The 16,809-nt window shown below is 36.6% G+C and overlaps 1 protein-coding gene across 1 annotated transcript; it reads right to left on the bottom strand.

Annotated features, from left to right (window-relative positions):
• Window positions 1–1,215: 1,215 nt before the first annotated feature.
• Window positions 1,216–16,503, bottom strand: LOC116250165 (electron transfer flavoprotein-ubiquinone oxidoreductase, mitochondrial). Its single transcript, XM_031623625.2, has 18 exons — window positions 16,004–16,503; window positions 13,845–13,921; window positions 12,284–12,390; window positions 11,891–11,972; window positions 11,695–11,803; window positions 9,836–9,882; window positions 9,650–9,724; window positions 9,309–9,425; window positions 8,331–8,399; window positions 7,284–7,376; window positions 7,100–7,202; window positions 5,631–5,755; window positions 5,442–5,491; window positions 5,243–5,309; window positions 5,079–5,158; window positions 4,146–4,274; window positions 3,549–3,615; window positions 1,216–1,371 (listed from the first exon to the last, which is right to left on the bottom strand). Exons 1-18 carry the CDS (start codon window positions 16,335–16,337, stop codon window positions 1,288–1,290), a joined length of 1,815 nt encoding a protein of 604 aa, XP_031479485.1. The 5' UTR covers window positions 16,338–16,503; the 3' UTR covers window positions 1,216–1,287.
• Window positions 16,504–16,809: the final 306 nt, after the last annotated feature.

Genomic DNA, 16,809 nt, shown 5'->3' with positions numbered 1-16,809 from the left:
TAATGTGGTTCGGATTCAGTTGTATATTTGAAAGTCAGTTTTAGATTTGGCTGAAAATAAAATTCGAATTCGAATTGTGAAGTTAAAAATCAATTTTGATATACCATAGACTTTTTCTCGTTCGTGTTTGAATCCCAACATGAACTCAAACATGTGAATACCTAAGAAATTAGATATAGTAAATAAACTTTTCAATTTGAATATGATCCATTGACATTTCCTCCTATGATTATTTGCTCAACAAATTTCATCACTCAATTGGTGTCTACAGAAGTTCGCAGCCAGGCAGGTGCAGCCTTTACCATCTAACTTATTTTAATATTTTGTTGTTAGGAGGTGGTTGCTTCAGAATTACATAAAAAAATTGGATGGCTGTTTGATTAAATTCAGAGGATAATTGTGGTATGTTATTTGCCGGCATTTCGTATTTTTTCCAAGATTTTTAAATGCTAAAATTTTTATTTTCTGGTCCTTCAAACCTTTTGTGTCTTTTGGCAGCTATAAATGTTTCATAAATCTTTTATAAAAATTGGAACAAATTCATAAAACACTAGCTGAAACATGTTGATAGAAACACTATGTTCTACCTGTCAAACATATTAGAACTAACAAATTAGCTACAGGTCCTAATATTATGTGATTTTATGTGCCTTAGATTCTTATTATTATGTGTTCGTAGGCCTTCCGGTGCTGACTGAAGTTAGCTACAGGTCTCTTTAAGAACTAACAAATTTGATATTGAAGTCAGTTTTGGGTCAAGTCATTGTGGACAAAGTTCAACTGCATGATTTGTGTTTTTCATTTGGTCATGTTTAAGGTGATCAAATGTGCCTTCTCACAAGAAGCAGGTTCATGCCAGGCAGGGGTGATCAAATGGTCCTTCAAATGGACTCAAGAAAGGATTCTGTCGCTATTATTGATTTCAGTTGCATAAGTTACATGCACGTATTAATGTGGAGATTAATATGTATGGTTGTACATCGTCGAGAAATAACAAATTCCCAAACTTATTAAACCTGGACGGACCAATAACGGCAATCGCGGAGAGAGAGGGAAGGAAGGTGCGAGAGAGAGGGAGACGGAGAGAGAGGGAGAGAGGAGAAGAGATTATGCACATTGATGGGTTTGGCACATTCATCAGGCTGCAAATCCGCCAAAAGACATTTAGAGAGGTACGTGGCCATCAGAGAATACCAATTCAAAGTGGAAGCATCATCACATAAAGACACTAATCAGATTTCCATTTTTAAATAGTTTCAATCAATTCATAAACACTTTACAGAGAAATCACATTAACGTGTATCCAGGGCCACCACCTCCTTCTGGGACGGTCCACTCGATATTCTGCTTTGGGTCCTTGATATCACATGCCTGAGAGGGAGGGAGGAGGAGAGAGAGAGGTGAATTAGAACAAAGCATGGTAATATGCACAATGCAAAACACACCCATACATGAACGGAATGAATAGAGTTTAAATAAAAAAACATAAATTTGGAGAAACAAATATACCAAAAACTATTCCTGCAAATTTGCTATGATGTCACAAAGCACTACAATATAGAGGGGACCTATATACAGATTTAGAATGGAAGATTGAAGATTATCCATGTTCCTTTAGTTTGTAAGCACCTTATATCTACTTATAGGCTTCCTGACATGCAAAATCATCTTGCTTGTGTCATTTTATCGTTAAAAACAGATGTCCTAGATTTTTGTTCAGTCCATGAACAATCAGTCCGCAGCAGTAGCCGTTTATTGTAGCAAGAAATGAATAACAGTTAAAAGTAGCAAATATGCAGCTATTCTGCATCATAGGAATGATTATCCATAGGGCATTTCAAGTACTAAGGATGTATTCTCATTGCACGGACAAAAGTTTCAATTAAACCAAGATTCAAAATATGGGAGAAATAAATGAATTCACTTTGAAAAGGATAATGCTTTGAGTACATGTCCGTCGCTCAACAAGGAGAGTCAGATGCCTAAAGTGTTTCCCAAGAGTTATCCCTCGCCCCCTCTTCCTTCTAAGAATTCTTGCGTGGTAGAACTTTGGCCATTATAACATTTTATACCACCAATAGATCAGCACACCTCGATGGAAGCATGCGTGGAAGAAGGGGGTGAGATCTTGGCAATGTAGGCACATCTCTGTAACCAGGTGTACATTTTCCATGTTATTTTAATAAGCAGGATGCATTACCATTGATGCATCTAAATTGCCATCTCACGAAATCCATCTTGAGCTTTACATCAGACAAGTACTAAAGTAAATCAGGGCTGTTTAATTAGCACCCAGATTGACAGAAAAGTTGGTAGTGACTGCAGATCCTAAAGGGTATCACTTGTTAGCATACTTTTTCCGAAGGGTCGTTAACCAATTTCTGCCAGTTGAACTTTAACTGAAGTGACATCAGATTAGCAGAATAAGTCTCCCATCCTTATGAAGGTACTAATTACTTGGATTTTGGCTAGATGAACAACGTTGTTATATAAGTTAGTTCACAACAAGTTAGCAACAATGGAAAATCTCCTTTTCTGGAACACCTATGGATGCTCATTAGGATGACCCGTTATCTGCGTCACAAGGGTGTAGCTGTAGACAAGGATGCAGCACCAGCACCTGATGCAGGTGTGACGGGTGCAGAGAGCTCCTTAAAGGGCCCAGCACAGACCCCACATTTAAAACGGATGCAAATGGCACAATGATTTGAAAATTGAAATAAAACTATTTGCTGGCTGAGCTGCACCAATCATCTTGGGTCCAATTCAGGCACAGCCAACTATATCTGAAATGGAAGAATGCAAGCCAAAAGTAAAAGGTCAACCACTTCCATTTAGAATGATGAAGCAGTCTCTCCTCATTAGCTTAAGGACCTACATTGAGAGTTCAAACCTGTGTTTGCTGATGAAAGACATTGAATGAGAAGTTTTCATGCAGATGGCAGGAAAAGTGGAATCTTGATGATCTACTCAAGCAATATACCTTCAAAAGAAGAAAAGGATGCAGGCACACACAGAAGATATTAACATTACATGCCATATCCCATTTGGCAAGACAAATTATGGATCTGGGACTCAGCAATTCTAGAGGGGAACTGCAGTTGACAGAATCAAGCGAAGGCCCAAAAGTAGCCAGCTAAATTTTGTAAATATTATTGTAAATAGATAGGCATGTGTTAGCCTCTTCACAGCTAACGATCTGCCCTGCGCCTAACTCTGTCTTAACTTCCCAAAACACACGAAGCCTAGCTTCTCTCAAGAAATGTAATATTCTTCATTAGGGTTTAAATCCCTTAATCGTGCTTAAATACATAACGTGATGGGTTGGGTTAAGAAAAGCCTAACTGGACCCGACCCGTTACATAAAAGAAATACTAAGCTGAAAACACAGAAACAGGAAATAACAGAAATAAAACTCTGCGAAATAAAACCTCTGGGCCTCACAGCATGTAACCAACAAATTTTGCAACATGTGTGCAGTGGTAACCTGATCCAAGATTAATGAAGGACTAGTTGGGTGAAGAGCTTATTTTTCACTAAATGCATACCTTGCAATGAAGACAATTCTGAGCATTCATGTGCAGTTTCAATTTTCCGGCATCATCCGCTATATACCTATTCATTATCAAAATAATTACACCTAATAGATCAGAAGCAGAAAAAAATAAAATAAGCATGAACATCTTGGTTCAGGCATCATATGCTTCTTAGTTCTTCTAACCAGGAAATTTGACCAACTTACCACAATGAACAAGTCAAAGCAGTATCCCAACTAACAAGTTAATACAAAGCATAATGTGGCTTAAGATTTTCACATTGAAGATCCCAGTAATGACTGATGAGGCAGTAAAAGTGAATTACTCTGGAATTCACATGTATCCAGTAATGAGGCAGTAGAAGTGAAATGCTATGGAATTCACATGTATACACGTACACATGCCTGCAGACAGACACATCCCTGCTTCCATGCATCCATCAAAACATGCATGCACAACATGCATGTGCAGTCATACACTCACACATTCGTACACATGGGGTACACACCCACCTACGCCCAAAGGGAAAAGGGAAAAGGAAAAATGAAACAGGAATGGAAGTCATCTGCTTCAGAACTTAAGTAACAGAATGCAAGTAGTTTTCCTTACTCATAAACACGAGCAGGGCAGTATCGTGATTCTGGTCCAGCATATTGTGGCAAATTTATTAGCTCAGGTACTGTTGGATCCTTCAGGTGAAGGTGAACAGGCTGGTCGTGCTCATGATTAGTGTTGCTCCTACATAAGGACATCACATCAATAAGCAATGAAATAAAGTATTAGGCACGAACCAGAAAAGTAACCTACCGCAGCAATAAAAGGATAAACTAGACAGACATCTACAACCAGAAGGACAATTTAAATCGAAAATCTCCATCCATGAGACACTGCACTATACCGAGAAAACCAGCTGTTTTGACAACAATTGCTTTCAGTCTACATTGTCATAAGACGAGGGAAGGGGAAAACAAAAGACTATATGTACAATTGCCCCCAATTTTACTAGTCTAAATTAAAAAAGTTTGTTACTTTGATGTGGAGAATAAAGGAACAATCAGACAAAGGACTCTAGCTTTGCACTTATGCACGCACAAGCTCCTACCACAGGCCATTCTTCCCAAGTTCATCCTAAGGCACACAGATGGTAGTCATTGCAGAAAATGACATATCCAAAATGTAAATGGAGTATGCAAGCAATTCATGTAACAGCATATGTGTTGAAGTGAATTTTGAATTTTTTGTGTTATTTGAATGATAGATAACCCTAGATTGGAATAGTAAGGTCAAATACCAACAAAGTTTACTGACCTGTTCTTGATTTAGTCAGTATGGTCTGGTCCTGTTCTTTCTTTCACTTCTTTTATCATTATACTTTGACTTTTCAAGTTACCAACGAAAATAAATACCTATAAGAGGCCCCATATGCAACTTTAAGTCTGCTATGTTATTCAATCGAGTATCACACACATAAAGTGCATATAAAATCATAAGAAAGTCTTGTAACAATTAACATCATACAGATCAAATAAGAAGATATGGAACCTGTACAGAGATGTGAGAACATCAAATGACACCATGCCATCTGGCTTTGCATAGACAATTGGCGAATGCGAAGCAGCAGGCTGCAAATATGGCAGATGGTCGTACATCAAGAAAATGGAAGCCAGGAAAGTGTCAATGACAATATGAAATCAACCACTTCTTACCTCGATGGCTTCATGATCTGGTTTTCCATGCTTCAATGTGAGAGGCAAATGTCCCTTGAAAACATAACTGGTACAAGCAAAAGCGCCAACAAGAAATTAATGTAATAACATAACAAATATGGACATTTAAGGTGTAAAAAGAAGTCATGAGAAGGGAAAGGAGGAAACCAGAAAAGAGCCAAAAGAAACGCGGGCTTACTGTTCCAAGGCAGAAATGGCCAGTCCAGGAATCATGCCACGCTTGAATGCCTATGAAGAAAAAGGAGAATAGTTTGCATGTCTTGATCTATAACGTCATGTTGCACTTCAAACCTATTTAATAGTATTTTAAACTAAAGATGGCATGATAAATTCCCAAGGATAAAGATTGAGCATTAGAGTTACTCACTGGGCGATAATTCCTCGCAGCATATAGTTCTTTCCAGATCCAAGATTTCTTCAAATTATCCCAGTACAGTTTCATATCAGTTCCATCAGTGAGAGTACTAAAAGCTGCTTCTGCTGCAAGCATTCCTGCAGATAGAGAAACAGACAAATTTCAAATTTCAAATGAAAGGAATAATCAATTTTATAATCTTAGAATAAAATGTTGTGAAATGGACAAAAGTCGTAGATGGAAAAGTACAGTCAAAGGCATAAAATACCAATGTACAATTAGAATAAATTCTAAACTATTTACTTAATAAATGCAGCTGAGAAATGCAGAATAAAACAATTACCATGGCTTTTGGGAAACAGCATACTGCAGCACATTTAGAAAGAAAGAAGGCAGAAAGAGAGAAAATCTGTCCAGATTGGAGGTCAAGAGCTTTCAGTTTTTTAGGGGGCATCATAGCAAGACAAAGAAAAAAAAACTAATAAAGATGACTACATTCTAAAATTTAATTTAATCATGAAGGACTGTCAAATGGACAAATTGTCAAGTTGTGGTGATCTCTAGAGAACTGCAGGACGTTGCTGCTTTAAAGACAGAGAACTGAATGTGCACAGGACAGTGCTTGGCTCACCATAACAGCACTATATATCAAACTCTACACCAACAGTTATGTAGAGAACAAAGCTTGTTCACTGAGTTGACTGTGAATGAGTTAACTATGTCATCAGTTTTAAGCATTGCCTTAAGCATCGACTCTTTCTACCAGTTCATGTTCAGCACATTTAGATGCTCCGCCCTTCTCCAAAGAATAGCAAAAGGAAAAGATTTGCCACCATTTTCAAGGAAATAAGTTGAAGATATAATGCATATAAGCAAGGTTTGCATTTGCAATACTGGAGATGATGTCGAGTTGGTCAATGTGAAATCGGGTGATTTGGATAAGTCAACTTAGAGGCTGGGGAGAGTCAAATTTCTTGTTTACATGATAAAGGAACATGATAAATTTATGCTTCGTAATGTAAAAAGGTCAAATATTAACCTATAAATATTTTATTACATACAATTTTAATATATAACATATAAGGCATGTGCTTTGTTACATATGCGCATAAGCCAAACTAAAAACTATAAGACAAAGATTATTAAATTAGAATAGCTAGATTGAAGGAGCCAATGATAAACTCGACAGGCATGGCCATGTTATAGTTGACTTTGCCGACTCAAGTGTTGACTTGGATGGGTTTGAACTTGGTCAAAATGAAGTGTAAAATATTTCCCCCCTATTAGGACTTGAACTGAGCCAATTCTGGCGAGTCAACTGATTACTCACCCTAGTTTGTTATCCATGCATCTAAGAGCTGAGAGCAGAAACAAAACATATAAAAAGCTTTGGATTTATAACGAAATTGCATGTATTAAATATCTACATGCTGAACAAAGCAACCAAGATCAGTTTAATAATGCAAGTACATGTACACCACCTGATTTCATGGCAGTATGTGTTCCCTTTATTTTAGGAACATTTAAGAAGCCAGCTGAGCATCCGATAAGTGCTCCTCCAGGGAAAACAGGGTAAGGAACCGACTGAAATTTTTAGGCTAGTATCAAATTTTTCTATAAGACAAAAAATGGACAGGATGATGGATTGGAATCAATGTCATGCACCTGGAATCCGCCTTCATTTAAGGTCCGAGCACCATACTGAAGAACAGTTCCACCTTCTAATAAAGGTCGGATAGAAGGATGTTGCTTTAGTTTCTAAGGAGTAAAAAGACATTTAGAATGAGAAAAGCAAACCAACAAAAGGTGCTCTGACAGATGAATGCAAAGTAATGCTACATTAAAAATCCACTACCCATAGTAGATACTCAACAAAATAAAAAAGAAGTAGAAAAGAACCGCAAAACATCAATATATGAATAGTATCTGATTCCTCAAATCCATTTCATAACAAGAATTATCACCACCAAAATGAGGTAATGGGAACAGGAAGTGCTGCTAAAATACTCCACATGCATGAAATTGGCATTTGTCATGTCATCTTTCAGTTGTAAAACTTTTAGTCCAGCAATAGTATTGGTAAAGCAACTCAATTAGCATCGATGATATATTAGTCAGCAGTCCAGTGCGACTAGAGACTTCCATGGAAGTAAAGCAAGCAACTGTTTCAAGCCTAACTCAAAATCTATAAATAAAAATATAAGAATCAAGATATGAGAACAAGAAATCATTAGCTCGAACTAAAGACTTCTCAAGAAAGCACTTCCACATGCCACAAATAAGTCTGAAAAAAAAAATTATATAAATGAATGTACAATATTGTCATGCCTATTTTGATCCCAATCTTCATACTCCCTCTTATGAACTCATTGGTGCAAGTTGTTTGATCAAAACAGATCATATGGATGATTGAGCTTAATTGGTTTGATAGGAATCATCTAAATCACATTGTGCCATTACACAAACAAAAAATCATTTGGTATGAAAGACATTCAGCTACTGACTTTCTTAGTTGCTTGGAGCTCCTGCACATGAGGTGATTCTAGTGAGTGAATGACTGGTTTCATTAACTATATGCATGTAAATGACATTTGTAAGCTCTGTTTTGATCAAAGCAGCTCAGAATAAAAGATCCCAGTAGGGGTATAAAGAAATAGGGATGGTTGGCTTCTCAAGAAGTGGAAAGAAGGAAGGGCAGCTTAAAAACAGTACCTGAAATTCTTCAAATGGACTCAAGAAAGGATTCTTATAGTCTAAAGCAACAACCAGTCCAATCGAGACCTGCATACACATGCATTAACAAGTCGGACTCTTAATTAACGTGCCAGAAAGCTTTCAGTGCATTATACAGATATAAAAGTATTAACTAGAGGTCATAGCAGAAGTTTTCAAAGTATTGTACATAATGTCAGCAGTCAGCTATTTATATTGCTTCCTGAAGTGTATATATGGATCTCAATGATGAAGAGAATAAAAGAACTCAGAACTAGGAATATTTATAGTAAAGCGAGCAACACCATTCAGCATCTAAATGGTCACAGACCCCTCGTTGTCCAGAAAAGGGTTGCAGTGTGCAAGCAAATATGTGCACATTGAGAGATCATAAGTAACAACCGGACAGAATGTGCACAGATCAGATCACTTCAGATTGAACCTGGAGTTGGATTTGGACCTGGATTTGGATTTGGACCTGAACCAAACTGGGTGTATAATAAATTACTTCAAGACGTCAAATTTGTTATGATGATGAGAGATGTGCTGTAGAGCCGATAAGAGACACTTTATTTTATCTGTTTGTTTCTTTGCTTTTAACTCATGTATCTATTGATTGTACCTATGTGCTTATTTAATTGAGAAGCAACCCACGGTCTGTGCCACACAGAACAAACAAGTCAAATAAAAAAAAAATACACTACAACCATTTAATAAAAAAAACTTCATAATAACCACAAAATACAGACATGATTTTAAGTTTCTAAACAAGATATTTTAGAAAACACATAACAAATATTCATGGATAATAGATAGATTGATAGATTCGATTCAACATGAATTCACATAAAAAATATGTAAAACAGATTCATTTCTAATCATTTTAAAAAAGCTGCATAACACATATTCAGTTCTTTCCACATCATTTTTTATTGTTTTAATGCTAAATTAGGAGGGGAAAGGGAAAGAGGAACATGCCTGCCTGTCTTTCATGTGATACAGGAATGAACCCCCATATGTCTTGTGATCCAACGGCCAACCTACAGTGTGAAGAACAGATCCAGGCGAATGCCTTTCTTCATCAATTTCCCAGACCTAGAAAACATTTTCCAGTCAATGGGGGAGATAGATAAAATTTGCCACTATAAAAATCCATCACTAAAGACAAAAAAAAATTAAAAAGGTGTTTGTCTGGTCGCCTAGAAAAAGAAGTTGCTACATCTGCCCAGCCATGAAATAACTTTGAGCTAACATGTACAAAACTATCACCTTGAATTTAAGCAGGTACATGCAAAGAAACAAGATACATGTTATGTTACCTCTTTGATGCCCAAAGCATAAGTCGGATGCTGCGCATTCTGCTTATCACGCAGTTTGTGATCCCTTATTACTTTCTACTAGCACCACACAAGAGGAAATTTCAACAAACTAATTCATGGTAAAGTAGCAACATCCGAAATTCCTCAGCAATTTTAAACCGACAAATGCATGACCAGTTCACTTACCTCAGACAATGAACCTCTGCATCCTTCAGCAAGCAATGTTATACGTCCTACACCATTCAGAAAAGCAAAATAGACAGGATTTGTTCTCCATAATTAGACCAGGAAGACATCAAACAGAGGGAAAAAAGGAACAAAGAGAAAAGCAATAGACTGACTGGAGATCAATCAACCACAAACAGGAAAAAATGAATTAACTACTAAAAAAAGCTCTTTTAGCCAAGAAAATGGATACCCAAACATATTCTTGAAAATGCAAAGCATGATTCATGAAACAGACAGAACATTATCAATTAAGCCAGCTCCACGAACACATCAGGATTTTAATAGAAAACGCATCTATGACATTTATAGCACATGTTTCTATATATGGCTTATGCTTAGCTGAAGTGAGCACATTAGCCTTTGGAAATAAGAAAAATAAACAAAGGTCATTGTATATGAACAGTTACAAGGAGACTGATTCTAACAGTGACTGCCCAGCTAACTTTGCTAAAGTTGGGAGAAACATTATAGCTATAAAGTTCTACTAAAGGTTAAGCAGAGAAAATATCTCTTCTTAACAGACAAAAAAATGCTTACTTTGAAAGAACTTAAAAAATGCCAAACCCCAGTCCAACTGCACCAACACACTAATACATCACTATATACCGTCTAGAAGAAATCCAACAAAATAACGTGGCAAAGGCCAAATTCAACCTTTGAGCACATGAAAATGCCACAAGTATTTAAAAGAATATAGAAGCCCCAGTAACCAATATTCCCAAAATCTGAGAGCATCTGGGTTCCCGATGTCACCAACATTTGACAATCAGCCAATGATGTCACTCGATATTTTGAAGATATCAAAAAGAAGATGACAATCAAGAATAAATAGAAAATTAACTCAAGCTTCTTGGAAAAGAAGAAAACTCATTTTATATATTTAACTATTTAAGTATATGGGTTCTTTGTTGTTTCTTTTATGTCTTAAAATTTTTTCATTTTTTTTTTATAAAGTTTTTGAGACCACATATTATTTCCTAGCATTCCCCTTATTAGTTTCATTTTTCAATTTTAGGACTTACTACTCAAGCAATGATCTCCATAGAAATGATAAAAGACAAAATATTGCTTCTATGCCCTATATAAAAAACAATACCAAGATGCAATTAGAATTTCTTTTAACGCAACAGACTTCCCCAGATTCAAGGTGGAAAGACTGAGAGAGTGGAGTACAAAGTGAAATGATCAAGAAAAAAGTGATCTTTTGAAGTCAGCAATATGATATTACGAGAGAAGGATTGGTAAGATGCAACTCCTCAAAGATCTTCGTGTAACATATTGGTTGATCCATCTAAAAATGCTTCGCACTTCCACGAAATGCATATCTGTTGCCAATGTCAGCAAACTCTCAATAACACAGAGCAATATAAATTGGTTCAGATTAGTTACAACATCCATTAGTGGATGCCTCGACGACAACTGTTAGAGATGTCATCTTTCCAGATTCAATTTCAATGGAGGAAGCAATTGTTTGGTGCTTGCTTCTTGCACAGACAAGATTAAGGGAATTCCCAAGAATAACACGATAGCATATAGTAGATTATCAATCTACTATGTCACCACACAATCAGCATCAATATGAGATGAGGAAAATAACAATAAAAATTACTTTAAGAAAGCATATTTGACAACCGTCTAATTATGGCAAAATTTAGACATGGATATCAAAAGAAAAATACCACCAAAAACTAAATACACTATCATTTCAAAAGCATTTCTCAGCAGATGGCTTGCGATCAAAATAGCTCCTTGCCAAATATATAGACAGTAAAAAACATGAAACCAAAGAAATGTATGGAAGCCTAATGAGCACCAACCTTTCAATTCCACACCACGCTGAAAATTTTCCTTTTTGGAACCATCTTTGGCCACACCCATATCCTTAGTTCCAACTCCAACAACATTATGACATTCATCATATAAAACCTTAAGCAAAGAAAAAAAGCAAAAGAAAAGTATAAATATGAACAAACAAAAAAAGGTCGTTTTAGCACCTACGAGTTACATAAGTACCTCACTTGCAGCAAAACCTGGATATATCTCAACGCCCAAATCTTCGGCTTTCTTTCCCAACCAGTGCACAAACTGACTCAAACTGATTCATAAATTAAAATCACAATTTAGCATCATTGTTAAAACCTAAAATAAACGAGAGAAAACAGTTTACAGTATGCAGAGCAAAAATTTGAAAAATGGGTTCACAAAAAATCAGAATCTCAAAATTGACATCTCCAGGTGATACATTAGACCAACATGCAACCATATAATACCAAAAAACCACAGGTATTAGCTATCACAACCATTCAATTAATCAACGAGGAAAAACGAAAGGTCGAAAGCACCTTCATATTGAAAAAGAAACAAGAAGCCATTCAAACTTTCTGCTAAAATAACAATGAGACTGACCTTATCACATAATTCCCTTGATTCTCGAAAGGAGAAGGCAGATGTATAGCATGATCTTTAGTCAACAAACAAAACCTGTCAGAAGAAACAGGCACTTCAATTGGGGCCTGCAAAGAAACAAAAGTTATGCTTCACAAAAACAAAGTATTCTCAATGAAACAAATTGTAACTATGAACAACAAGTCACCACTGACTGTTTCATTTTCTTGCTGATTGCTGTGACATTCACAATGTACCATAAGGCAATAAAGCATGTAAAAGAGTATAGTACTAATTAGAAATGCATGTGCCTAATAAACTTGGTGAACAGAAAGAAAGCTGCCACAAAAACTTTGGAATTTGAGTTTAGGCAAAGAGGAAACATAGGTAAGGTATGTGCATGACTAGCAAATGTCTCTCCTTGTTTGGTCTAGAGGAAAATTTCAAACCTTCATGGCCAATCCTGTCTCCTAAAGTTCCTTGAAACAAAAGGGACTTACATATTTGTACTTCATGGCAGTTCAATCACCTGAGTACCAGTTAAAGCTAATTTGAGGTAGGACTCGACAGGTTACTCATGCTCACTACACTAACATCCCCACCCATCCTCTTATTGGTGATAAGTTCTGACTTCTTAGGAAAGGAAATACAAGTGATATGAGCATGAAAATATGCTATCAACTGGAATTATTATTTACCCATGTCTCAATATGTGCCAGATCATTTACCTTTATCTCACATTTAAGACGGAGAGACTTAGACAGCGTGATTTCCTCCAAAGTTGACAAACTTGAGCAAGTTAATTCAACTGTGACTCACATTGAATTAAGTTGATCTGTGAGCAACTAAAGAATCAGGTTGACTCAATTAGGTAACCAAATCTGCAAAGACAGAGAATCAGCCAAGTGAACTGAGTGCCACAGTTTTCTTGGCTAGTTTGGTCAAGTCATACTTTGCCTGCTTATGCTCATTTCTGCATGTGTACATGCATATATATTTACATACATGCATACTTTTCAAACTTGTGCCTACTGTAGGTACCTCCTTTTGAACCACTCGTGGGACCTACACCTGATCCCACTAGTTTAAAGGAGTTATGTACAAGTTTGGAAGGCACAACTCTCTCTCTCTCTCTCTCTCTCTCTCTCTTATATATATATAAGCAATAAAGTTGATGATAACAGTGTAGTAGCTTCAAAATGGTCATTCCCTCTCTCATATAAATGATGACTCATTCTTTGAAGCTTGAACAGTTATTTTAAAAATGTTTTGCAGGATGTTATATAGAACTAAGCTGGATAAAGAGGTTTTCATCCCTACCACTGAATAGTGTTGCACAAACAGGTGCCTGTCATGTAAAGTTTGAAAGTTGAAAGTTGAAACTATTTGACAGGAATGTGATAATAAAAACTCAGGTTGTAAGGACAAAAAAATGGAAACAAAAATGGCTAAGGGTCGAAGACTTATACTGCACATTATGCTAGCATATCTTCTCACAACTGTGATCTAAGAGTTGAAAAGTTAAAGAAACTAAATATGGAAAAGAAAATAACATCAAGATTAAGTGAATAAAAAACCATACCCCTTCTTCTTTCCAGTTTGGGAGAAGTTCATCCAAGGCCCTAGGCTCAAAAACATTTCCAGATATGATATGAGCCCCTGTGAGTATTTCCATGCAATAAAATATCTTAGAAGAGTAAACCACTTTTATTTTCATTTTTTCTTTCTTCTAACCTTCTATTTCTCATAGAAGAAAAAAATATTTCACATCAGCATTTAGGGTAATTCAACAAAGTAGCATGAGTTCACAAGAATAAAAAAAACAAATAATGCCTAACCATTATTAGCAATTCGAATATACAGTGAATACCAACTCGTATATAAAATGAACAAAAGACTTGTCGAGCTTGAAAGTTTTAGTTTTGAACAGCTACCAATTTGTAGAGAGAAAACTAGTAGGCATGTAACTCTGATTAAAAAAATACAATTTCCAGTTTGATCCACTGTTTGACTCTTGTAAGTGGAATGCCAAAGGCATGCCTATGCCTAGGCTCGCCTAGCCTAGGCTTTGGTTGCCAAGCTAGCTGGCCCAGGCAACCAGCCATTTCAAAACGCCCAAGGAATCATCTAAGGTAACTAGGCCTGCCTAACACTAGAAAACCTAAACTTTTTTCCTTCAATAACCAAGATTTTCTCTGCTATTTCCTCTTCCTTTTTCCTCTTCTACCGTTTCGGACAATATGTTATCCTTTTTCTTTTGTTGCCACCTAAAATAGTTCTTTCTCATTCTCCTCGTATGTTTTAATGCAATTTTTCCATTTTTTGTGTCTTTAGTGGTAGAGCCACAGGGGCGTGTGTCCACCCTTGACTTGTGAAGATACTCAATATAAATACATAGAAAATGGTCATTATGCCCCTTCTTACCTAGAAATTTACATAGTTGTCCTCCACCATCTGTACCACAACTATATTTAATCTACTATTATACTATAAATGTTTTGTATGTTAATTAAGGTTTCCAAACACCTCTCTCTCTCTCTCTCTCTCTCTCTCTCTCTCTCTCTCTATATATATATATATATATATATATATATGTGTGTGTGTGTGTGTGTGTGTGTGTGTGTGTGTGTGTGTGAGTGTGTGTGTCTGTGAGTATGCATGTATGTATGTATGAATGTGCATGTGTGTGTGCGTGCATATAGATATGTGTGTGTGTGTATACTATCATCAAAAAAATAATTTTATCTTTTTCACAATTACAACAGCAAACAGTTATACCACATGCAGTGTTAACATGGAAGTTGCGATTATGTTGAGGTTTTGCATCCTCCTCCTTTTTAAATTAGATTAGTAAGCTAATTGTAAATCGTGCTATAAAATTTTTTAAGTGTAATTGTTTGTTTTATTAAAACTTCTCTTTCAAACTTTAATTATGTTGGTACCATGCTATGGGATGCTTGATGTGTTAACTCTTTACTACTTTTTAATTGTTTTGTTATTATAAGTTGATGATCGTATGTTATTCAGTGACAAATGCTTCGGTTTTGTTGTTAATTTTAAAACATTAATGACACTGGTTTTTACTCCTTAATGTGCTTAGTCCTGCCTAAGGCACCCCTCACCGTATCGGCTGCACCTAGTGCTTTCGACAACATAGGTTTAAGAAAATAAAAAAAATGCATCCTTGGTTAAACCTTCCGCTTTGTAAGCCAAATATTGTAAGCACGTTTGTGATGGTTGGGTATCTATCCCTATTTGACCTTGAGTACAAAATCGGCGGTATCTGCTTGCATGCGGATGCACATGTTTGTGTACGTGTCTGTGAAATACAAATAGTGCACGTACTGGTTGTCAAGCATAGATGCACCATATGCACACACAAAAGCAACTGCCAGTGTCAATGCCACACGTATTTGTAATCCTAAGTTCCTAACAAGGAATTCGTCGTCAACAAACTGAAGTTCCCATAGGTGTAGTGTAAAGATAAGTTGGTCAGCATCACATCAACAGCCGATAATTCAAGACGTTACAGAGCATCGAGCCATAGCTAGTGGTTGTACAATTATTAACTGTCCATCACAGTGCTTGCAGACGACAATTATGATCACCACATGCAGAAACTAACATCAGTCAACTAATAACAATATTACAGCAAATGCCGATGGATGTGTATGCTTCATTCGCAACATTAAGAAGTTCTATAGCAGCCAAATAAAAGAAAACAAAAGGGCCACCACATACCAACTTGAGCACCCTTCTCCAAGACGCAGACTGACAAGTCCTTGTTCTTTTCTTGGCACAACTGTTTCAAGCGGATTGCTGCCGATAGCCCCGCAGGACCTGCTCCGACAATTACTACGTCATATTCAAGCGATTCTCTATCCGATTCCGTAGCAAAACCTCGATAATTTAGGAAGCGAAAGGAAACTTCGCTGAACCACGAAGATTGAGGGATTGGAGGCCTGGTGAAATAGGGAATCAAGCGCAACGCTTCTAAAGATTGGCGTGACTTGGATGCTGCAGATGGTGAGAGAAGGGTGGACTTGGGCAAATTGGCCAGTAACTTTCTGAACATGGTAGCGGAGGTTTGCCTCTCTCTTTCTTTCTCTGTCTCTTTCGCTTTCTGGGCGGGGGCATGCAGCAGAACGCGAGAGTCGCATCTCCTTCCTCCTCCGCACAATAAGGCGATCCGTATGAGTTCACCCTTCCGACGTTTCGTATGGCACTAGGATTTGCACCCCGGAAATTTTGATAAAAGTTGCTCCACTGACGGTCCATTTGTGAAAGAAAAAAATAAACTGTTTAGCTTTTAAAAAATAAAAAATCGCTGCTTAAATTTATAGCACGTTTCATACGTAAAATTAATTTTAGTATAATCTTTTCCACACTCCTTTTCGTTTTCATATGTTTTTTTCCTTTAAATGTGAACCAAATACAAAGGAAATGGAGGGAGAGCATGAGTATGTTAAGAGATGTGGAGTTAGTGGAAAATTGGCTAAAAGATATGTATTTTGTATTGAATAAATATTTTTTTTATCAATGGTAAA

Source organism: Nymphaea colorata, chromosome 3 (genome assembly GCF_008831285.2).
Source record: "Nymphaea colorata isolate Beijing-Zhang1983 chromosome 3, ASM883128v2, whole genome shotgun sequence".
Classification (NCBI taxonomy): domain Eukaryota; kingdom Viridiplantae; phylum Streptophyta; class Magnoliopsida; order Nymphaeales; family Nymphaeaceae; genus Nymphaea; species Nymphaea colorata.
This window is presented reverse-complemented; position numbering and strand designations above follow the sequence as displayed.

Bases quoted from the DNA above. Each gene is read 5' to 3' on its own strand.
- LOC116250165 (XM_031623625.2), bottom strand. From the start codon at position 16,337: ATGTTCAGAAAGTTACTGGCCAATTTGCCCAAGTCCACCCTTCTCTCA. The intron at 9,883-11,694 runs GTTGGTGCTCAT...TGAATGGTGTAG, and splicing joins GCGTGGTGTGGAATTGAAAG to GACGTATAACATTGCTTGCT. The intron at 9,725-9,835 runs GTAAGTGAACTG...TGGTGCTAGTAG, and splicing joins GCAGAGGTTCATTGTCTGAG to AAAGTAATAAGGGATCACAA.